General features: G+C 38.3%; 1 protein-coding gene across 2 annotated transcripts in view; it reads right to left on the reverse strand.

Moving 5' to 3' along the window:
* The window catches only part of PCCA (propionyl-CoA carboxylase subunit alpha), a 293,280-nt gene that overhangs the window by 175,292 nt on the left and 92,184 nt on the right, over positions 1–25,804 (reverse strand). For both annotated transcript variants that reach the window (XM_064440630.1, XM_064440629.1), the window contains exons 9-11: positions 21,123–21,201; positions 11,380–11,482; positions 6,963–7,057 (exon numbers count right to left, since the gene is read on the reverse strand). In XM_064440630.1, the coding sequence (XP_064296700.1) occupies positions 6,963–7,057; positions 11,380–11,482; positions 21,123–21,201 (277 nt within the window). The remainder of the gene's footprint in view (positions 1–6,962; positions 7,058–11,379; positions 11,483–21,122; positions 21,202–25,804) is intronic.

A 25,804-nucleotide genomic window follows, 5' to 3' on the forward strand; every position in this document is an offset into this window, starting at 1 on the left:
CCAATGGAAATACAAATGCCAAAACACAAGACAGGAGGCCTAAGGGGAATTTGTTTTCTGACTCAATTCAAACAACGTGGCTGTTTCATCGATATTTTATGCAATAAAGAAGTTTTGGAAATTAATGATGTAATTATTTGGGCTTCTGAGGTGAGTAAGGTTGCAATGATGACAATCTAGACATTCGTAGTGTTTAACTACAACACTGTCAACAATATAATGACATGACCTTCATATCCTGTAATTTCTCTCTCAGCTTTACTGTATGCTGAAGACCAGTTATCCGTGTTTGTTAACTGCATTCATTCCTTTCCACAAATCCTAGACACACTCAAGGGCACCCAAAGAGCAGATCCACCTTGGGAGCCACCAAGAACACTGCCCAAATGCCAAGCTTTCTCATTCTAGGAGAGCAACATGCCACTTCCATTGGCCCAGTGAATTGAAAGACTCAGGAAGGTACATATTCCATTGTTACTCTGCACTGCAAAACCAGATTTAGATTAACCTATGCAGATTGTTAATTTAGAGCTGGAGAGATTTCTGCAGCTTTCCATCAAAGCTGTGAAACTGGTTGCCCCTCACCCTGATACGCTGAAGATCAGTGAAAGACAACATGTAGCTGTTCATCTTATATGAGCTTACAAATATGCTTATTATATTTCTGCAGTCACTTACATTCGGGACATAATTCAGCTATCACTTTAAAATATTTTTAAGGGAATAGGAAGTCATTCCTATCCTACCTCTAAGTTACTGTTTAAAACAAAAATACCAAATGTTACGTATTTCTTGAGGTACCCTCAACAGAGAGTCCTAACTCTACAAAGAAACAATCAGGGGCCTCCATGTATCTGAAGTGGCTCCATCAAAGTCAGTGAAGCTCCATCTGGAACCCAGGACTGCACTTGGACAGAAGCCAACGCTGGGTCAGGACTTACCTTTCAGTACTATGGGGTTTTTCGCTGAGACCTGAACTCACAGAAGAGCTAGAGGCTTCTGCCACAACAAACCATATTTGACATGACACAAAAAGTACAGAAATATCTAGACAAACTGGGAGACAATAGAACCCTTTCCTCTGTAAGAAAAGCGTTACTTAGCACCTCTGTCTGTCCAGTACCCACATGGGCAGATTCTGATGGACAGTAGGGCAGGCATCTTCAGAATTTTGGAAAAAATTTCCTTCCTGGCAAACAACAGGATCAACAGGAGAAGGACGTCAAGCCTGATCCCAAGAACGCTATCAGATCCTACATGAGATCAATGAAAAACCAAAGATGTGCAAAATTGACATACCTATCAAAAATAGGCACTGGATATTTAAGAGTTTCATAATATTTCTTATTTTGATTGAATAAGAGCATAACACACAAAACCAACACTATAATTCAATTTAGAGCTTCTGCAGCGCTTGGATCATGAAAGGTCTATTAGTGACTTATGAAGAACAGAACCTTTTCAATACCTGCTTCATACTTTATTTCTAGAATAACCATTATTTCTCATACAGAGGGAAGACAGTTACTCCCCCCTATTACAGTGGTATATTCGCTATGTTTGTTACATGTACATCTGAGATCTCTGTTCTCCTCCTGCTGTAGCCAAAGAATGGAACAGAGGTGTCACACTGCTAAATTTGATCTCTGCCACGTGGTTAAGTTTTATGCTCTAAATGACTAGATCATCCCTGCAACCAGCTAGGTTAATTAACCAAAGTTCTCCTACTCCCCTCTGCTGCTTTACCTTTTGCATACATTGTTTCTCCCTTCTTTAACAATGCACCTTTTACAACTAAAATTACTCTTCTCCAATCTAATTAGGCATCACCTGAAAACACAGCATTTTAAACCTGACTTCTACTTTGATTTTCTTCAAATCTTTTTCTCACACATATACCTGTTATTCTTTCAAACAAATAGCTCCTATGGCAGCATGAAGGGTGCAAAACAAAAAGGATTTGCAAGATAAAAGCACAAAAAAAAAAAAGATGAAACCTGACATTTCACTTGTCAGACCTTCTTTAAGCTATTCTAAAGTTCATCAAAAACAATACAACTGTTTTGTTCCATTGTTTCTACATCTAGAGAGATGACGACATGGGCAAGATGTTACCTCTCCACTTCTAGCTCAACAGATAATATTTCCCAAAATATCTCCAACACCTTCACTCATGGATAAGGTTGAGATTTTGAAAAGTAGACCGTTACACTGTCAGTGGACATTTACTGCTCAGCTTAGACAAGAAAAAAAATCATGAACATTTACTCTTCCTCAGAAGATACTACTACACTGGGAGAGAACAGTACCTTCATTTTCTAAATATCAATTTACCTGCTCTTAGGACATAGTTAAGCATACTGTTTGTTTAAAAAAAAAAATTACCTATCTACAAAAAGCATTTTCCTTTGAGATACCTATTATATACTACCACACAATGAGCATAAATATGCTAAAGTATTCGAGAACACAGTTTTTCCCCCACATCTAAACTGTGCCCACCTATGAATCATGTACACAGTCACACAGAACAGACTCTGTTTCTCTTAACCCAAAATCCTTCAAGGATTTCTAGACTGATCAGGCTAGTAATCATCAGACTAGAGTCTGATACACATACATGCAGCACAACTCTAAGGAGAGCTTGTACATAAAGTCTAGTTCAATAACATATCCTAAGTTCTTGCCTATACACAAATTGTCGGTGGCTTCAAGGAGCACCTTGGCAGTTAATTTGGAATATGATCCAGAAGTACTTGGCATCATAGTGAGATCTTTCAGAGAGAGCTTAGTCGTTAGAGAGAGTGAAAGAAGCTGCTGTCTGTGCACCTTCCAAGGACAGAAACATTCCTGAGAGAAGCTAACAGTGGGGCATGCAAAAAAGGTCAAAAATAGTTTAACTGTTTCACTTGCATTCTAATGCAGTCACTTACTGGTAAACTAGCCTCCCTTTTAAATCTCCTGCCTCTTAGATCTTTTTGTCACAGGCAGAAAAAGAAACATTTTTGTCCTCTGAACTGAAACTGAAAGAACATAATTCAATTTAAAAAGACACCACAAAACTAACATCTAGGATAGATAAGAATCTCAACTCTAAATATATACAGCTAGGAAGAAAAAAAAAACCATAATATACAAATTATTTCCTGCCTGAGGTGAAACTCAGGGAAATTTTAGGAAATTGTTGAGAGACTGTCCTAAGAATCAGCTTATTCTGAAAGTCTTGGATGCTAAGGTTTAACCCAAAGGACATGAAATCGCTGGAGAAAAAGAGACAACAACAGAGAATAAGCAGGCAGCTAGCAAGTTCTAAGGACTTGCTCACTGTGCATGCTAATACAGATCTTACATGCTAGTACAGAATACAATGGCAGGGCACTGTTCCATCATTTTCAGGCCTTTCCTGGACAAGTAATGTAGGGAGAAGGTTTAACACCCACTGTCCTGAAGCTCAGCATTTTGAGATATGATAGAGAGTACACTTCAAATCCTGTGTTCAGTTTTGGGCCCCTCACAACAAGACAGACATTGACGTCCTGGAGCATGTCCAAAGAAGGGTAATGAGGCTGGTGAAGGGTCTAGGCACAAGTCTTATGAGAAGTGGCTGCAGGAACTGGGGTTGTTTAGTCTGGAGAAGAGGAGGCTGAGGGGAGACCTTATCGCTCTCTGCAACTACCTGAAAGGAGGTTGTAGCGAGGTGGGGGTTGGTCTCTTCTCCCAAGTCACCAGTGATAGGACGAGAGGAAATGGCCTCCAGTTGCGCATGGCGAGGTTTAGATTGGATATTAGGAAAAATTTATTCACCGAAAGGTTTGTCAAGCACTGGAACAGGCTGCCCAGGGAAGTGGTTGAGTCACCATACCTGGAGGTCTTCAAAAGATGCACAGATGTGGTGCTTAGGAACATGGTCTAGTGGTGGACATGGCAGTGCCAGGTTAGGTAGGTAGGTTAGTTACGTTGGACTCGATCTTAAGGTCTTTTCCAACCTAAATGATTCTATGATTCTAAATGGTATTCCATGGAGGATCAAACGTTTAATCTCTTTGACTGCTAAGGATAGTGCCAGATGATCACGGTGAGTGGAAGGGCCTTTGCATGGCACTTCTCCATAACAACATTCCAAAATCTTAACTTTGGGCATCAAATAGTGCAGATAGCCAAGTGCCTCTTAACAGCTAGACACCCCTTCACCCAAGTGGTGAGACAAAAGTTGAAGGGCTTTAAAAAGCTTCTAACGGGTTATGAAACAGCTAGATAGGACACCTGCTCTCACCAAAATAAAGTTTAAGAGCACTGCTTTGAACTCCAGTTGATCCTAAAGGATCAGTGGGTTTTCTGATAAGCTTATGGGCCTTGTTTCCCCACATGGGGAAGAATCCATTATTAATCACTCTAGCAGACAGGAAAATACAACACCACCTTCACCTTTTTTCTTTTCAAAGCACACCATCTCATATCAACTTTCTCTGAAAATGAATAAAGAGTTTGGGCAGAGAAGGAACAGAAACTGAACTAAGGAACAACAACAGACTATTAAGCGTTACTCATCTGTTTAAATTTCAGCCTCTGTGGTGGAATGATAAACCAACAGCATCTTCCAAAAAGATGTGAAGCTAGAAGCAAAGAAAGTTACTGTAAATCACTGGAAGTTTTGCATAGCACTAACTTTGCCCAGCACTAACTAAGAAATTGGCGAGGATCAGATGTGTCTTACTTTCTGCTTCCCAGAACAGACAGAATAGGACAACTGACTGTTAAAAGTGTATAAGCAAAGTTTGTCGGTCTCCTATTTGAAACTGGGCGACTGACCACCGTGAATACCAGGGCTCCCTTGACTACTGTAACCTCATCAAGGTGCAAACTAAAGAGTTTTCCCTCCTCAAGAGACTTATGTTTTTTTACAAGAGACTGAACTTCACTGGAAAAAACAGGACATTCCAGGACATTCCAACACAAAATGATCCCATAAGGATAAGTTCAACGGCTGCAGATGTAGCTTTAAGAAAAATCATAGAGATGATTCTCAAAGCCAAAAGGCCCATAACAATCAGTCTCAAACTAGGTACTTAAGAGAACTTTGTCACAGGAAAAAAGTAAATCAAGAAGCCTGAGAGGAGGCCAGAGTCAAAAACCCTAAACTGTGAAAAGACAAACAAACATTTTAGCCTATAGCATCACTATCTCCTGGGCTTCATGCAAGAAGAGGGAAAAAGCTTCAGCCTATCTCAGAGCTCTTAATGGCAGCTACCATTTAAAAATCAGAGAAAGGACTACTGAGGACTTCATATTTCCTCCACCCAGCCACATAAGAAAAGATGTTTCCAGGAGTCATTCATCAACGAGACTAACTGAAACAGCACTCACAGGAAGGGCTAACTTTTGGCTTTAGGGTCTCTACAGTGTTTCACAAAAGTTAGTGCCCTACTTATCTGCAACAGTCTTTGTAACCTTTTGTAAATAAATGGGTTCTGCAGCCAGCTGCAAGTGGCTGTAAGGCAGACAAAGCTTCCAAAGCTGTCAGTAAAAGTCTGGCAGAGTCTAAAACATTCAACAGTAAGAAGGAAGAAGAGACTTCGTGCCAAATTTTGGAATCTATTGACTTGCCCACACTCTCTTGTAGAGTTATAGGAAGATATGAGAAAACTTACTGGCAACTCCAACAGAGAAGCCCAAGAAAGTTAAAAGGCTGATATTTCTGATTAAAGAAAACATTCTGATCACAGTTGTCTGGTGAGAGAAAGAGGTATCAGTCCTTTAATTGACCATAGGCGTGGAGAATGAGCAGGCAGTAGTGGTAGGAAGCACCTTACATGTACTTCTGAGGCAAAAGACTCTCCTCTCAAGTGCTTAGGCATACATAATTGCACACACATTATATCAGGACCTGAAGCCTTCATGCTTCACGAACAAAAACATAGTAAGATCTTTAGGCATAAGGCTTCCAAGAAATCCACACACACTACCAGGAAGCAACAACAGCTATTTAAGCATTTATTAGTGGGTTTGTAGCCTTTGTTTTAAACATTGTTTTTTATTTTAAAGTCTAGGCCATAAACAGTGCCAGTCCCACAATTATGATCCAACATTAACTTAGAGGCTGCCTCTAAATAAGCATCATTTGAATGATGTGCTTTTCCTCACATACTAAATTGTTGCATCGCGTAGTTCTGTGCTATAAAATCACAGCAAACCCATCCCAGCTGGTGAATATATTACACAGGGAATTCCCACAGGTAGTGATATACCTATATTGGGTTTTCTGAAATCAGAACTTCCTTCTGCCTTTTTCTATACATATTCTCTGATGAGTGCCATAGCAACAGAAAACACAGCAAGACCGTACCTTGCACGGCAGCAATGTATTTCAGCTTCATTTGAAATTAGTGGGATTAAGATCACTGAGTACTTTTGAGTTAGTGGACACCTACATCTGTAGTTCACTACCACGAAAGGTACTAGAAGTGGTGCAGAGTATTTAGTACTTCCTGTTCCATGTCAAATTGAAAAAAAGGGAATTATCTGGCCCTCTCAGAATTACCGTAATATAGTCAGATATCTGTATCTGTGGTAAAATGAATACTTATTCTGTACTTTATTTTACTCTTAAATCAAAACGTCAAATGGCAAAGAAAAGGAAAAATCTCAGATATTAAGAAAGCCATCTCACATACCACATATATTTGATTGGTAAGATCCATATCCATTTTATACAAGACCATGAAAAAAATTAACACTGCAACACCTGTTTTCTTCTTACAGAAAGACATCATTAAGCAAGAGCAAAACACCCTCAAGTACAACCTCAAAACTGCATTACAGTCAAATGACTACAACTTAAATATTTATTTTCTGACTTATAATACAATAAAATTTACTTGCATATGTACAATAAATAAAATCAACAGCTTTCCAAAAGTGCTTTCACGAACTACAAAGCTGCATCAAGAGTCTAGTATTCATACCTCGGTGCTTCCTCCACGACTTTCTGGTTTCTCCTTTGAATGGAGCACTCTCTCTCATTCAACCACAAGGCATTACCATGTTTATCTGCCAAAACCTGAAACAATAACAGACTGCTAGTAACAAAGAGAGCTATACATATGTCCTTTTGACAGTTATGTCCAACAGTTATACTATTATGCAGCATTCTATTAGTTTAATTTAAAAGTAATTTTTTCCAATCCAGAAATAAAGGTTGGGGGAAAATGCTAGTGTAGATAATGAATTGTTTATGAAATACTAATTGATACTCCTTCAAATTCTGAACACAATTATTTTAAACCCTCTATACAGAGTGTATATATGGCAACGAAACACTTAAATTTGCGAGAAGCTCCCAGAAGTTCAGAAATCAGAAATAAAAAGACTGAAGACTATAAATACATTTTCAAGCATTTAAAATTGTATTGTACACTGAAATTACTCAGAAGTATATCGTTAAGCAATATCTTGTGTCAACGAAGGCAAGAAAAATCTCAAAGGAAGCCAAATTTTGCTCCTGAATTACACACAGAAGTCTTCATAAACAATGGCTAATGGAGCCTTCTCAGTAGGCAAACCACAGCACCGTCTCCAACAAAGTAGCCATCTTCTGAGATTTTGCAGTCTTTTATCAAGACAACTAAAGTTTGCTACTTCTTCAATAGTTTCAATGGAAATTAAAGCTGTAGTTTCAAGTAATTTCTCAAAAATCAGTTGCCAGCTGCAGTTTTTGCCTGCAGCTTCAGTGCATGGAAGAGTTAAACATACAGTCAAGTGTATAGATTCAACTACCTAAATTACACATTAGAAAAAACACAAGGTTTGGCATAACAGAACTCTCAATTGATTCTGCAACTTCAAACTGGAAGGAAAAGTACGAAAAGGAACTCTATCCCTTTACGAAATCGACTGTGTGGTGCAGCAATTTACAATAGCAGGATACTGGCTTTGAGGATTCAGGTAGACTTCTTCCAATCTTATGATGTATACTCTTATACACTTATTCTTGGAACAATTTCTTTCATTGCAGACCACACCTGCTCCCTTTCTTCCTTATAGAATTTTCCCTCTAATCCATTCTTGTCCATCTTCCTGCTCTGACCTGCGGGAACCAGTGCCAATATTCATGCTTCATTCTTTAATAGTACAGTTCTACACTGAAAACAGACATGATAAAAAAAAGGAGACAATCTTCCTCAAACTGCATGAACTCAACCGTATCTACTCACATTTGTGACAATGAATCTGTATTATTTATTATTCCTTTTAGCACCACAGAGCGAGTATGACACTAAGCAAGATGAATTCCTGCATCTATGACACCAATGTTTGCTGATGCGTGAATAATCTGGGTAGATGTGACTGAAACAAGGCACTGATCTCATGAAGACAACTCACATGCACTGTGCAGCATCAGACCCAGAGTACTCTGGACTCTGTAGGATCAGGTTTATCTTTCCCTCAGAAATTCTGTTGCACTCCCATAAATTTATGGGGCTTTCTAGGGGGAAAATCCCCTCCAAAATGTTCTACATGATCAATGACTCTGGTCATCTAACCCAAGCAGCATCTAAAGCAACCTCCTACCCAAGTCCTAACTCATCCAATCCAGAACTAAAAATCACGTATGTCTACAGAAACTCATTTGGGAAAACAATTTTGTTTGTGTGTCTGTTTGGTTTTGTTCTTTTTTTAATATTAAAACAGTACCTCTACAGCATAGCATGGTACTCAGATGGAAAAAATATTGCTGTCCTGTAAGCAGAATGATTCCTTTTGAGCATTTGTTTCACTGCTAGGAAGCCTACAACGTTCCACAGAATTCTGCCTCACCAAAACAAACCAAACCAAGAAGTCCTGGAATATTTCAGTAAAAATTAGATCCTGTGCTTCTCTCTCTCTCTCTGTATTTTCCTGAAGGGGATAATAAAATATTTTTCAAGCCAACTAGTAAATATTTTCTTGTACTTCAGGACATTTCTTGTGCCCGACTTAATTTCTGCAATCTGGATCTTAAAATAAATGTTTTTCCATTATCAGTTGATATGGCTCAAAAGAGACATGCATGAACATTTGCTATGAAAATGTAATTCTAAATAGAGCAAGCCAAACAACATCTAGTGTTAGGCTTTTCCTTTTATTTTTGGATCCACTGTTTTCATTATCAGAAACTAAAGGAGGCACTTGATAAAATAATTAAATTTCAAAAGACATTTACAGAATGCTGAAACATCAGCTGAGATGACATGAGATTCCAATACACATCTCACTAAAAATGCATGTCACGGCTACAGCTTTTTTCCTAAATATTCCTAAAAGAAAGTGTCCTGTTTTGTGGGATTAGATGATCATTAGTATATACTATGTACATCTACTTGCCAAAATAATTAAATATAGCATATTGAAACCTCTCCCACATAATTTAGCTAAGTTCTATTTCCAGCTGCAGGATTCCTATTTAGCCAAGTAATAGTTAGACATTCCATGTACTCTCACTTTAACTCAGGTCCTTTATATCAGATATTTCAGGAGAACAAGACTTCAAATCAGTTCAAGCTTAAAGTCTATTTGGACTCTATTTTCCTGTTAATTGTTTTAGTCTTTTCTCATGTTTTACAAAGTGATTGTTTTATAGCTAGACACAGGAAACCCCTTACTTAACAATTTTAAGTACCAATGCTTTGGAGCTATATGAGAATGTTAAAAAAAGTTCTATTTAAAAGTTACTGCTAAATTAATAAATATTTGGCATCTGGTCTCAACTTGTTTGAATACTTAGCAGTTTGAAAATGAACTAAGGTCAACGTCCTAAAGCTGATTAGAACATGAAGTTAAAATGATATGTTATGATGTTGTTAAGAGGTACCATCAATGTGTGTGTAAGGAAAACAGCATTCATTGTACATTTATGATAAAACTAGAAATTATTAATGGCAAATATATTGTTTAATCTAGGTGAAATTATTTTACTGTTCTTAAATACAGTACTGCCTAATTTTTTTGAGGTAGCTTTTTTTAAACCTTAAGGAATCAAGACAATATAAAATCTGCCCCCAACTCATGAAAGTATGGAGGAATCAATCTCGTCTAACTTTAGTCATCAAAGAGGCAGTAGAAAGCTGCTGAAGCTCCCAAATCTGTGAGCACTGAAAAGAACAGATCTTTAAGGTGTACTGATTTACATACAAAAAAAATCTCAAAAAAAAAAAATGTAGCCAAAAAGTATTAGCCATAACAAGAGAATATATGAAGAAGCTCTAATAATCTGCCCTCTTTTGTAACCCAAGGTTAATGCTGAAACCAAGTGTTCACTATATACCTTCCAGTGAGCCTTCAAAAGAGAATAGGTTGGGGTTTAAATTTCATTCTTACAGACTGTTTCTTCATTTCACATATGCAATAAGTTAGCCTGTGCACAGACAAGTTTTATATGGAAATTTAAAATAAATAAAAAACATAGGAAGTATCAGGTTTGAATGGACACATATCTGGCAGATAAAAGATGTTAAATATTTTTCTCTTACAAATCATCCCACACTATCAAATTTATTGTTGTTGGTCCATTCAGTTGAGCTACTGTCAAAATACTTCAGGCTCTCACTTCAAAAGAAAAGATGCCACAACTCAGAAACACTTTATATTTTGGACACAAATAAATGGCATTTCTGTTGAGGAAACTGACATACTCCACATGGATTTCTTGTCAGAAAAGATTATTTCAAGGCTATTGACAAACACAATTTAGTTGCCTACATAAGATCAAATACATCACAAATTTTAAAATAATGATTTCACTAAAGGCTGTGTCCAAAACAAACAAGTCTTGTTTTGCATTAGCACATCTGGCTTAACACTAGATCCAATAAACAATATAAATGGTCACAATCCAGAAGTTAAGGAGAATACACCTGATTTTGAACCACAAACTGCCCAAAATAGGACACAAATCCTCCTGAGTTCCCAGGGAGCATTAGATATTTCAGAATAGAATCCAAAATACTGACAAAAGCACCTAGAGCTTGCAAGAAAAACGTTAAGCACAGCACTACTTGAACTCCTACACCCTCTGCTGCGCTCAAGCACTGCAATCAGGATCCAGAGTTCAAGCTCCAGCCCTCAGGACAGATGCCTACAGTGATTCCTCCCCCCACCCCCCAACAAATTGAACGCATTTCATTGTGTTCCTGCTAAAGAAAGGCTAGAGAATAAAAACAGGAAGGCTGTACTGTGCACGATAGCCATGTAGTTTGAGCAATGGCCCAAGACACAGGAAAACACATGACTCTAGGCCTTTTTTAGCAGAGTGTTTGAAACATTTTGAACTTTTATTAGTTTAGGAGTTCAGATCTTATTAACTAAATAATAAACAACACCACTAAAAAAAATAATAATACAAACCTGGATTTCTATGTGACGAGGATTATCAATGAACTTCTCTATCAGTAAGCGATCATCACCAAAACTCGAAGCAGCTTCTTGAGATGAAAACCTAAAGCCTTCCCTTAAATAATGAAAACAAAAAAAGAAGAATCTGTATTTTAGAAGTTCAGTCAAGTTCTGAAATATACAAAAAGACGGAACATTTATTCATCCCAGTCATCCGGGAGTTCTCATCAATTAACACACCCATCTAAAAACCAAGTTTTACTGTTTGCATTTGATTCTTTAAGGAGCACCCCTTTTTTCTTTTCTCTTCTTACAAAGATGAAAAAAATTACATAAAGCACAGAAAATTTCAGGGTGTTTAAGAAGTCTGGGCACTTCCAACAATTATTTGCATGAATTTTCTTTGTTGGCATTTTATTCTGCAAAAGTAATAAAGTAATCAAATTTTCAAAACCATTAATTACAAACTACTACTTATACAGAAGTAAAGGTGAAGCTCACCATTATTCAAGTGTACACAGCCCTCTTAACACTCAAGAAAAACAGAGGTTGCTTACACATTAATTAGATGAAAAAACTGTAGCTATAATATTGCAGACCTTGTCAATTCAAATTGCTGAACACACAACATGAAGATGCAATACCTCACTTTATAGAGCATACCAGCTGTAGTACTAGTTTTTTCCCCTGCATTAAAGTATAATTGTTACTCTGCACATTCCATGGAATTCCCTCTATTTTCTCTTTTATATATGTAATTACTCAAACAAGTAAAGATTATACAATACTATGTTTATTGACTTTATTTTCATGGCAGAAAGACTACTCCCATGGGGCATAACTGCTGACAAATATCTTCACATACAGCTTTCTCAGGGTGAAACACACCATAATGCCGGGACCCAACGGCTCCACAGTTCTACAGGCTTAGAAGTCCCAGTTATGTTGATACATATGGAAAGTCTGGGGTAAATTTCTGTGAGATTTGGCTACTGAAATGCAGTAGCCCCGATGTTTGTGCCCCAGATAAGAACTATGGCACAACTGAGTTGAAGTTCCCGTGTTTTCCATCTCTTGAATCTTGTTGAATTCTACAAAATCCAGGCAATAGAACCATGAAATAGGTAAATCTACAGTATATATGTGTATGTTTAAAGGTATTTCTTCACCTTCTTTCAAGATTGTGAAATGATACATGCTATAATTTTGAGCATTTATAGTAAATACACAATCTTTCCTAAATTAATATTTAATTTCAATACACTGTATTAATAAAGAGAAAGGGACATCAAAATTTGTGACTCTGTACGCTACCCAACCTGTCCAACAAAACAAAGTGAGATAACAAACAGCCATACACAGTGTTTGAGCTTACTGAAACAGATTTAGAGCTATTTTAACTCCTATATCAAAGGCTTTGTTTCCTTTTGTAAACATTCTATCAGACAGTTTTATGCACAATTGACTTTTTCCTTCATTGAAGTATGTGCTAATTAGAAATCTAAACTGCAATACTTGTTAAAAAAAGTCAGGTGCCTAATTATCTAATCCATACATCTGTAAATCTGTTTAAATTATGTATTACAGGAATGATTATCTCAGGTATTCTGACCCTGTTTGTATCTTACAAATCTGTGCAGTTGCATTTATTCTGTAATAAAAATTACTATAAACACACTTCACCTTAAGAAGATCATACTAACCAAACAGAGATGGATCTGAGTCTTTAGGAATATTAAAAAAAACCAACCTGTTTAGAGTAGGAAAATTGGTACTTGAAGTAGTATCCTTTCACCAAGCAACAGCCCTACAGAGCCTTGCTGCAAGGAAGATGCTACCCACACAGCACAACTATACTGATATGTGCAGCCAAGTCCACAACTGTCCTGCCCACACTAACCTCAGAAGGGAAGTGCAGGGGAACCTGGGGCCAGGAAACCTGAGCTTACTGTCTGGGCCCAGGTGCAGTTTACCTTACAAGCAACATACTGTCTGCAGCTTAATCAAGCCCTGACATCTGACAAGACACAATCACTCAGACTGATGTGCCTCACCTGTATGAAGACCATCATTAATACTTGTACACTATACCTCAAAGTAGAGGCACCCTGGTCAGAGGATTCCTGAGCTTGGACTCTGCACAGACCTACACTCCAGTAACTAACCACCGGCTAACACAACCACCTTCACAGCCTCCCAGTGCCAGCCACCTGCACCAGAGCAAGGGGCCAAAAGGGGGGGAGAACAAACTGTCCATTTGACAATATTGAGCACTGCACACTACAGGGCCACCAGCTGACTCAGTATGCAAGGAAGACAGCAAATAGCAGCTAAGAAGTTTTGGCAGGAGATATTTTTGGTAGAAGTCTACCATAGATTGATAGGCTGGTTCATGATGAAAAGGGGCCCATAGCTGCCTGCTGCAAGGATGACTCATGCCCCAGGTCAGCCACCTGGAGACACACACTGCCACAGAGCCAGTAAGCTGGAGCACCGCTCACAGCACACATGATGACTCCACAGCCCCAGCTGCAGGAGTACCCATCACACATCAGATGCCCTTACAAAAGTTGGGCTTGGAGCATGGGGGCTGAAAAGCTACCACAGCCTATGCCTAAAGCAGGGAGACAACACCACTGCAGCTCCCACCAGCATCACCCACCCTACCCGTGAGGAGAGGCACACTAGTCAAAGACCAGAGGCATCAAGGAAAAAAAGAAAAAATAAAAATCAAGAGGTCCACCTCAAGCAGCTGTACATAAAGGCATGTGGCCAAGGAAACACACAGGAGCTGGAACCTGCATGCAGACACAGAACTGCAACAACATCCTTGGAAGAGCTAGCATGGCGGGACACATCACACAACTGCAGTGCTACAATGAACGGCTAACCCAATCTTTAAGGCTTAAGCATAGGCTTGCCCTTTCTATGAAAGGGCAGGTCAAATATACAGCAAGAAGGTGAGAGCCAGAAGGTCTGGATCAAGGAAGAGGCCAGCAGGGGTAATAAATTTGCACTGCAGTAACAGTTCACCTGGCTCAAGCTGACAAGGTGGACAAGTTCTTCTTTAAGTAACTCAACGTCTCAGAGACTCTGAGTGTTTGGAGGGGGGGATTTGGGGGGCATCTGGGGGCTGTGGGTTTTTTGGGAAGGGGAGGGGTGGTTTTCTGGTTGGGAGGGGAGATCCTGCTGTTGTGGTATTTTGGGTGGGGTTTTTTGTTTGTTTTGTTTTTTGGTGTGTTGTGGAGTTGGTTTTTTTGTTTTAAACAGGAAACAAACCTCTCTGGCAAACTTCCCTGTTGGAGGAACAGCACAGAAGACCTCAGGTTTCAGATGGATGTTGGGAACTCCTCAACACAGACATTAGATGGGCTGAAGAAGAATAATTACCAGTAGCAGAAGAGGATGAAATCAAGGATCTCTTGAGAAATCAACCCATACAAGTCAGTAAGACCAGATGGGATGCTAAGAGAGTTAGCTTATGTCATTGTGAGACTGTTCTGTCATCTTTGGAAGGCTTTGGAGGTCAGGAGAGACTCATGACCAGAGGAAGACAAACATTGCACCCACCTTTGAGAAGGAAGTGAAAGAATCATGAGAACTACAAGCTGGTCAGCCTCACTTTAATTCTGAGGAAAAGTCATGGAGCAAGGTCTCCCAAAAGCTATTTCTAGACACATGAGAATGACTGAGAACAGACCGCATTTACCAATAGTATCATGCTTGACCAATCTGCTTGTCTTTTATTACTACACCTGTGAATTACAGGACAACAGTAGATATCTCCCTCAAAAGAGTAGATATCTCCCTCAAATTTAAGACAACAGCATCATTTTTTCCAAGGTAGAATGTTACAGTCTATGTAGGTGCACAACTAGGTGGGTAAAAAACTAGCTAGATCATTGGGCTCAACATTAGCAGCTCATCCTCCACCTGAAATCCACTACAAGGGAATTTCCCCAGGAATCTATTATTCTGGAACCAGTTTAACCTCTTTACCATTGACCTGAAATGCACCGCCACCAGTCTGTGGACCATGCTAAAACAGGGTCATCAATGTACTCAAGGGCAAGGCTGCATTTCAGAGAGACCTAGACAGTCTGGAGGAACGGGCTCACAAGCACCTCACTAGTTTCCACAAGAACAAATGCAGAGTCCTGTACCTAGCACAGACTAACGCATACACCTCCCACATCAATGCAGGCTGTGGAACTGACTGGCTACTTAAGATGTCTTGGAGGTCCTGGGGTGGATAACAGGCTGTGATGCAAGCGAGCAGTGCACCCTGACAATAATGAAAGCTAAATGAATAGTGGGCTGTATCAACTGCAGCATAGCCAGTAGACCAACAGCAGCAATTATTCCCCCTGACTTGGCACCCATTAGACCACATTTGAAATACTGCATCCAATTTTGGACACCCCTAGTACTTAAAGATGTTGATAAGCTCAAATAAGATGGCCAGAGTGCACCAGGACCAGCAGAGTCAGCCAGGCTTGTGGAACCTGAAAGACAACAAGGCTTTAGTGGACATCTCATAGCAGCCTTCCAGAAAGAGGAGTTTATAAGACAACAGAACCAAGCTCTTTATTGCAGTGCACAGCAGAAAAATGGGACAGTGGTCAAACTGAAGCAGGGAATTTCCAACTGGACATAAGGAAAAAAAGTTATTCAAAAGAACTAAGAAACTAGGCAGGCTATTCAGAGAGGCTGTGAAGTCTCAATCCTTGGAGGTTTGCAAGCCCTAAGAAACCAGCTTCAGATTCAGTGCTGATCCTATTCTGAGCATGAAGCTGGATGACATGATGTCCCTAGGTGCCTTCAAACATGCATGATTCTATAAAGGGGAAGAACAGGATGTCTTTAAAGGTTCTCCTCTCTCCCTACAGTAAATTTATCCACACTGAAGTTGTACCAAAGCATTTACTGACCTTGCCACAAGCTTTCTTGTGGTTGTCTGAAGTGAGATAGCCCGTGCCAACTTTCTGCCTCCAGCTCAGAGATCAGCGTTGCTGCTTTAATTAAAACAACAACTTTCTTTGGAGGCAGCCACACACTAATAAAAGACTGCAGTCATTATGTAATATTTCAGTTTGCAATATCACGAAATAATGAAATAGTGTTTTCTTGTCAAGGCCAGAATTAGAAAGGCCATTTAAAAAACAGATGTCTGACAACTAGTAGAAACCCTCTAAAATCATGACTGACAAGTTAAGAACCAATAAATACACAAATGTTTGCTTTTACACACAAAACCAAAATCCATTGCTTCCACTTGACTCCAAGTTTAAAAAACTAAAACAACGTAGACACAGAATTTTATATATGTTTACACACATACCTGGCATGGAAATCTGTGCCTTAAAAGTTGGGGTTTTTTTAGGATACACTGTTCTTCACTCATCCAATTGACTTCTTCCCCTTACCTGAACACTTCTACAGCACCTACCTGTTCAGGACAGACCAAGGATGCCAAACCCACACATTCCCATTTTTGCAGAGCAGTCTGACAGGCCAAACGCACTGCTTTGGGAAGGTAATAAAACTCAGTGTACAGGCTTGTAATAGGGAATGCTGTTCAATTTTTTAAAGCATTGTCCTCTCATACTGCACACTTCAGATTTCCTTGGCCTCGGGAGGTAGGGCATTCAGAATCATTTGTTACATATTCTTCCACGTTAAATTCTTCTAGTTCTACTGCTCATTCCTCCAGAGCCATTGGAAGATCACAACATCAGGAAAAAAATCCAACAGATGTTTCTGAAGTAAGGCGGGAAACTGAAGAAAATTATTGCAGACTATGAAAACAGATTTCTTAGCAGTTCTCCCACATATCCTGTTGTACCATCCCAAAGAGGAACAATAATTGTGGAACAGTGGAAGTAAACATAGCATGGTACCATAGGACCACAGAAGAGAAATTATAAGGGGTTCTTGGAATTTGAGAGCAGATGTTTGACTTAAGCTCACAAAATTGCCATAAGCACCGAGAAAGAATTTAAATAACGGGACAATTTATATTTTCCTGTTATAAGTTAAAAGGCAAAATCTTTCATCTCTCTAAATATCTGTTGCTGGAAACTGCTTTGCTGGAAGCCTTCAAAGTAGAAACTCGCTAAGCATGCAAGATTTCAATCTCTAGAAAAAGGTACAGAAGTTGAGAAAACTGGGGGGTTGAGAGGGGTAGGGGGTAGAAGTGACATAAAGCTCCAAATTTCTCAAAAGAGAATTGATAGAAGATAATTCAGTACAAATTTCCAACTTAGAGATTATCATGTTTGCAGCTGAAACTATTAACTAGATAAACTAATTTCTATCTGCAAATCCATGGAGTTTAAAACAAGGGCCAGTAGTTCCTGTATGACGACCTCTGATACTGAACCTACAAGCCAGTAAGTATATTTTTGTGCAAAGACCCATACACAACACATCCACAATCTCTGCCAGAAAGTTTAAATCTGTTCTTTGGAGAGGATACAGTCCTCAGGTGAATTCCTTTTCAGAGCTGCCAGCAGACCATTTGAAGCCATGAAGCCTAAAGACTTAGTTACAGGTACAATTGTTATAAGCATACCGAAAGCAAGAGCGCCTTCAGTTTCTCCACAGTCAAAGAAGGAATGATACAGAAAATGTCTAGATATTCAGATGCCTACCCTAGTCATGTTTTGTTGTACTTCATAATGAACTTCATGTTGCCTATATTTGGTAAGCACTTTCAGATCAGGCTCTCCGGGATGCAGACACAGAGGCTCTTCACACACAATACTGGAGCTGGGATGACAGCTACACTAAGACAGAAGTGCTTTTAGATACGTACAGCAGCAGAATCTTCTCAGGCTGTGAAGAACCTACAAACTTGAATTCAATGTAAACTGCTCTTCAGAAATCTGCACTTCATTTTCAATATAATTTCAAGTGGGTATTTATTATGTGAAGAAAGGGCATCCTAAATTCAATTTATCTAAACCAAGACAACTGACTAGGGATTACATCAGAGTGAAGACAGGGTTATTTTAATTTCAGATGAAGGTTAGTGGCTTGAACTCTACACAAAATTCCACACTAAAACTTGACCAAAATTTGGAGAAAAGCAGTAGAAGTGAGAGTTAGGAGGCATCCATATCTGAAGAAACAAAGCAGCAGCCCTACCCAGATAGAGGCGCCAGGGGCAACATGGCAACCATCCACAGTCACATGCATGTGAAGAGCTATTTCAAGAAAAAAATTCTAACAGTGGTAAAACTATTCTAGTATTTCTAGTTAGAAATACTGAAAGTTACAGAAATCTTAGCTATAGCTGGAATAATATCATAATGTTTAGAGGATCTAAAAAAATTTCATCATTTAGCATATTTGAGATGTGATGAAGCACCTGGAAGTTACCACAGTGGATAATTCTGTAACAGCAGCAATTAAGTCTTTTAGATAGGTGTTTTCCATTTCCAGTGGCTATTTCCATGTCACACCACACAATATATTTAAGCCTTCTCTTAAATATTATGCATAGCCAGTTGAAACAGGAAAACTTTTCAACTATCCTAAAAATCCAGAAGTATGTTTGAAACAAAATTAGTTTACCTAAAGTTTTTTTCCAAATAGCATTTGGAATTAACCCCACGTGACAAAGCCAAAGCAAGTTTACAAATCAAAATATTATCAACAATTCTTCACACTCTTCTTGCATCTATGAACCCTGAAATACAAGAGGCCATTTGGATACTGGGTTCTCCGAGTCTTCCAGTAGCTGAAAATTAGTTTATTTTTAGGATTACATGGATTTGGAAGCAGCAATACATGAGGTAAACAACTTTTCATGAGATATTAAAACTATCAGATAGTTTGTTTTGTCAGTAACAAATTAAGTCACCTTCAAAACATTCAGTCAGATGTTCTTCTTCAGACACATAAAAAGGAACAATCTTGGTTCCATAACGATCAGTGGGCACGTACACCAAATCTTTTACAACCTCATAGATATTTCTTCAAGACAGACTATAAGAGAAACCCAAATGCTCTATTTCATGTGTAAATGCAAAATAAAGCTTTTCCTATTTTCCGTTCTCTCAGTCTCACTTATCTTTCTGCAACAAGTATTTTGCCAATTGAATTTTGCCTCCACTACTGTCTACCTGTAAATGTTAAAATAAGCATTCCTCCTTGATACAGGACCAGGAACCAGCGTTGATCTGTTAGTCTAGGTGTTCTTTCTCTTAGCACTTTTTAGATATTATTACATTAAAATTACACTGTAAAGATAAGGCTTAAAATAATCCTTTTGGTTAGTTATGCTAAGAGCACTGCTGGCAAATAAGGAGCTGAAGGGTATTTCAAAGGCTTTCCACAAACAAGGCAAGCATCTCAAACTAACATCACTAAATATCACTGGGTCAAAGTAGGATTACCAAATTAATTCTGTATGCAAATGTACAAAAAAGAGCATCTCTAGCTGGCTTCCGTTGATTCCAATCAGCTGCATCAGGTTAACTTTCTACACAATAACCACAACTTTTCTCCAAAACAAATTAGCAATCACGATTTTAGATTCAGGTTTTTATTTTTAAGCAGTTAATTTAATCGACCTCCTTTGCTTTCCCTACAAGTCCAACAGATACAATTGCTGCCTGAACAAGACCAAGGCAGCAGTTTTGGATTCTAAAGCAGTTGCAAAAAAGCATCCTTGTAAGAAAGCAGGTTATTCTAGATCTTCATTCTAATGCACAAAACCTTCTTTTCCTATTCAGAATTGAACATAAATGGACTGGTGGTAGCAACGTGTAAAAAAGTTTTCTTTACATCTGAAATGTAACTGCTAGCCATTCATTGACCTTTTTTCCAGTTTTTTGGTTTTGACAAACAATTTAATACGGAACACAAAAATATGATGGGGACGTCTTGCAGGTGACTAAATTAAAGTAACAAAAATTTGAGTTGTACTTTGAGTTGGTTCCAGCATACGTGCTGCTATCTCCGTGTGGAAAGGAAAACATTTAGAAGGTTATCTAATTTTGGATCAAATAGGCTTTTTATTAGAAGTCTTTGAAAAATCCCAAAACTAATTTTTCTGTAACATCAATGCCACATGAGTTGAAACCAGGCTCCCTCACTGCCAGAATATCAGCAGAGAACGGATTGTAAAAATTCTCCATTCAATAACAAAGCATCTTGAAGCTTTCAGGATTCAGATAACCATTAAGAGACATGAGAATGTCTGTGTGTTTAAACAAATGTTGTTTCAAACAGGCAAAAGCACAACAGTTTGCTGAGACAAATATTTTAAACACAGAAGTATGCAATTCATTAGAGCACATTCTGGAAACACTGTATGTGTTTCCACCCATGAATAATCAGTCTCATCAACTTTAACAGAACTAATGGCATGCATTAATGTTTGAGAATCAGGGCCAGTAAGTATTCTACCTAACACACAGACAATTAATACATCAGCATTCTGAAAGGCATACAGCAAAATGTTATTTACATTCTACATTTACAGTCTATCACTGGACTAAAGGCAGTTCTAAGTGTTGGTTTTTTACTCAAATTAGTGGGCCATGTTTTGTACGGTTTATGCAAAAATTAGATACATGCAAACTCCCGAAGTATACTGCTCACTATACGAAAGGGGAGAAAAACCAAGTAATATCTGATTTCTCTGTTTAACATTTCATATCTGCCCAACTGTCAGCTCACAGTGACTTAATGGGACTTTGGTAACTGCAGCATTCATCAAGGCAAGCTTTTGGACAGCATCTCACCTGGTCTCTTCATCATCCCAAGCGATTCTCATGCCTTTCCCACCACCACCTGCTGAGGCCTTGATCATGACAGGGTAGCCTAACAGCGGGGAACAATTAGACAGAAGTTCAAACTTTGTTCAGTTGGCCAGAGGAACATGACAACTGACCACATGTCCAATAATGCCAGTAGACAATAACTTCGTTTATTAAAACACTTCGTTCGGAGGGAGAGGGGAGATTTTTCTTTTCAAGACTTAGCTGTCAATGTAGTGATTTCTGAAGCCAAGAAAGGTTGTCTTCTCCATTTCATTTATACCAAAAAAAGCACTGAATGAATTATTCCCAAGTACCAAAGTAATTTATGAGTAAAGGCATTTGACCTTTTTAAGCTCACATTTCTTTAGGAACAAAATTTATTCCTTTGTTACTGCTGAAATAAGCTATAGCTGTGATAATTTTTTTTTTAATTACTAGCAAAAATAAGCAGGAGATCTTCATAAACTATTAGTCAAGGGATTCCGTAAGTAAACCTCTATCTTATCAACAGTTCCAGTGCAGTATATTTTAAATAACAGAGCACCTCAAAAGAGCTATGCTGCTCAAACATTATGTAATAAGTATCACAGAAAACAGATTATTACACTTTTAATTTTTTACAATAAAAAAAGGATTTTACCCAACCTGAAAAGTAGTAAGAAAAACTGAGCAGCATAAATCTGACAGCATTGTGCATAACTGCTAATAATTTTACTCTCAGAACAAGATACCTTAATACAGGTATCAGTCAGGACCTTAGTTGTCTGAAAGCTAGAAAAGTACAGTAACCAAGCAAATATTTTGAAAACAGATTTAGTAATGATTATCTCATAAGACAATATTTTAATCCAAAGCAACACTCAAATAATTTCTTATTCATACCAGTGAATTTCACCTTTCTCCCACATGAATGTACAGAAACTTGAAAATTAAGGATCCGAATAGAAAGTTTGACATTTCTAGGATAGCAGAAAATTCTTCAAGCCTTTGGTCTCCAGTATGTTTAATGAAAATTGTTATATTAAGCCAAATATGAGACCAGCTGATATCGTCTGGCAAAGAGTGCGTCAGTCCTTGCAACTTGAAGATACAGTCTATAAAGGCTTTATTCTAGGGACAGAAAGGAATGTTTTAATATGGTTCCCAATAGAAATGGTCAAATCTTCTATCATCTGTGTAACTAATATTTACACTTTCTGGAATGTAGACCTACTCTTGCTCTGTCAAGTGACAGAGATATAGTATGCCTACCTCCTCCCCAAAGTCATTTGACTGAAAGGAGGTTCAGGAGAAGATAATTAAAAACAGCAAGATCTGGGAAACCTTTTGCTTAAAAAGACTGAAGTGGACACACAAAAAAGGGACATGATACAAGCATAAGTAACAGAGTAGTGTTGATTGGAAGGCAGGAATGCAGCAACAGTACAAGAGAACATTAAATTAAAGAAACAACAAAAATCAGTAAAACAGTTTCCAACACATGTTATTAGACTGTGGAACCCCATGCTACAGGGCACCTGTGTGGCTGAAAGCTGCAGTAAGGTAATAGGGAAGCATATTTAGAGCCCAAATCCAGTTCCTACAGGCAGGGATAACCAAACGGCTATAAATCTTTGTGCTTTGGAGTCTAAAATAATCTCTAGTTATTAAGTATAAGGGTAAGACCAAGCCATGTAAATAAGCTTGCTAGTGCATCTCTTATGTTTCCTATGAAATATCTGATGCTGCCCTCAGAGGGGTATGGGATAAGTCAGCGTAACAATGGATTCGACCCAGAACTATACTAAGTATTTTCAAGGCTTCTACAATCCCAGAGGTAAAAGGGCACGTGCAAAATAACTCTAGATTGGATGCAGCGAACAGTGAAGTTCGACTTCTTTTCATGAAATGCAGAATATGCAGTATCTACATAAGGACAATTTGTGCTGTAGCTGCTTTTCCAGATCCCTGGCAACTGCCAGGACCCTAGGCAAGTCACTGGCTAGCTTGAAATAAAGCAAAAAGCACATCTTGTATGATTTTCATGCAAGAAGTGAGATTTAACACCAGCAAACTCACACCTCTGGTAACACTATCACCAGCTGGAGATTCTCTCCAACTCGAGAAGCTACAAGTCTGAAATTCTGAAATAAGCACTGTTTTAAGCCTAATTATGGCAAACCCATCAGAGCAATTTCTATCATCTAATCTATCTTATTAAGTGTTACCATGTACCTGAAAAAATCATCATCAATTATGCTAACAATTTCAGTCTAACAGAATCAGTCTCTTGAATGGCTTGCTATTTTAATTCTGTAAGCAGAGTCTAACCCTAATTTACTGTTCTTTTGTTTCAACAGCAAACTAGACAGGCTGGTAGTGAGCCTTTGTGAGTCCTTATATGCTACAGAACATAAAAGTTCATATATCACAACTCACATGGTTAAATTATTGGACAAGATGCATGGGTTACTGCTATCACTCACCAAGCGTAGGAACACTTTGCTCCCCCCTCCGCCTTTTATGTATACTAATTACACATCAACCACACTTGTATGCAAGGCAGTTAAAGATCCCAGAGAGCCACAATATAGATAAAAATATTTTTTAAGAAAATCAAAGTATGGCCTGTTTGGAAAAGATACATACAGCTTTTCAGGTTGAGAAGGAAAAATTCTTTGTAGCAGACCTCTAGAAGTTAAGATGACTATGAGCCAGTCCCCTGAAAATAAGGGGACTTGAACTTTTGCTTAAATATGCCTTTATGCACTACTTGCTCTCTGGGGCACTCAACTAAGCTAAACAGCAGTTCTTTGGCCAATACCAAAGACTGATGAGTGCTAAGACAAGGAAGGCTTTGTAGAATCTAAGTTTTGCGTACATATTTGGTACACGAGGCTGGGATCAGGATATGTTAATCATAATTCTCCTAACCACTTTTGCACTATTCAGCAGCAATCGAAATTGCTGAAGTATGCTCACATGGATTGGTTGGATTAGTTGCAGGAAGGGAGAGGCATGCAAACAATTTCTAATCGCATTGATAAGGACCTAACAGCAGCAATGAAGAGTCTCACAAAGCAGGCACATTTTTGAGTAGGTGTTAGGTTTTCAACCCTTCCCTCAAATTAGATGACAATGAAATAAAAATTGCATGTAAGAGTAAAATCTACTCTCGTTCTATAGTTTTACATTCTCATGACACATCTGAAGGATAGGTCTAAAAAGACCTTAGAAGGCAGGAAGATAAAAAGCTGTCAAATTTGTAGATCATGGGGCAAGCCTTTGCAGTTCAATAGGTGCTATTAAGTTAGGGATACTTTGTTTCCACAGCGGGTACTATTTTGAGATTCTGAATAGTAAAAAGTAAACATACTTCTGGTGTCCCACAGCTGTTAGTTCACACCCTTTGCAACTAAGGTTTTAGATGCTATTTATCCATTTTTATGAAGTTGCAGGTAATAGAATGCACCATGCAATATCAGTTTGAGCAATACTGCAAGTGGCAATACCAGGTTCTTTTCAATACCTATTATTGAAAAGCTAGTACTAACTAAACCCATGTCAAAAGAAACATGACAAAAACATGTTTTTCACCACTTCAGTTTTATACAGACTTTCATAAATTTTAACTGCCTGCACTTCATAGTTGTTCAATTCTTTCACACAAACTGAAGAGTAAAACTTTCTGGAGTTTCATCGATGCTTCAGAAATTAAGATACCTGCAGTTCTTAATGTACAACTTACGAACAGACTTAAAAGTAGCATGGGAAAAGAGCCAATGTGATTAAGCACTACAGAAAGGATCACAGGAAAAGAACAGCCCACACAAATACAGAAGTGAGGCTATAGAAAGGAGCCTATACAGCAATTTGTGCCTGAACTTCTTCCAATTCCTGATTTAGACTAATATCTCTCTCACATTCTCTTGACAACCTGGGAGAGCACATCTCAAATTAGGAGCAAAACGCAGGTTTTACTCCTATACTTAGAAAATTTTTATCCAGAAATAATAGTCACTGAAACAGGTAATGGCAGCATCTCAACCCTGAAGTGCCCTGCTCCACTGCTACTGGATCTTTGGCCAGAATATGCTGGGAGAAGCAGGAAAAACTACAAGGGAGCAAGAGAACATTATACATTGTTTTAGAGTTTTAAGCGCTGACCCACAACAAATTGTTTGGTTTTGTGGGTTGTTTGGTGTTTTGGTTTTGGTTTGGTTTTGTTGAATAATTACTTAAGCATTCTTAGAAGACTGAGGCTCTGGATAAGTGAAATTATAAATAATCTGGAAGTATTCAATTGCATATCAAGTGCCTTATATATGAGGACAAGTGCATTATATACATAAAACACTTCAATTTTATCCTATTTTAGATCCTTTGAACTTACAAATCATTGGGTTTTATTCTGATCAGCAGTCAGGATCAGACAAAAGCTTAACCAAACTTATCAACTAGTCAATACCTGGGTAGGGAAAAAGCTAGAAGGGACATTTTGCATTCACTACATGGCATCATAGTACATAACCTTTTTTTTTGAATCAAAATCGTTTAAGAATTTACCATCTAAATAAAGCACCACCCAGATGTCAATAGTTGACTTAAACATTTACAGATTTAAGACTGCCTTGATTAAATGATCTCCAAAGTGCTGCTGATACGAAAGATAGGAACCAGTCAAC

This window comes from Phalacrocorax carbo, chromosome 1 (assembly GCF_963921805.1).
Source record: "Phalacrocorax carbo chromosome 1, bPhaCar2.1, whole genome shotgun sequence".
Classification (NCBI taxonomy): Eukaryota; Metazoa; Chordata; class Aves; order Suliformes; family Phalacrocoracidae; genus Phalacrocorax; species Phalacrocorax carbo.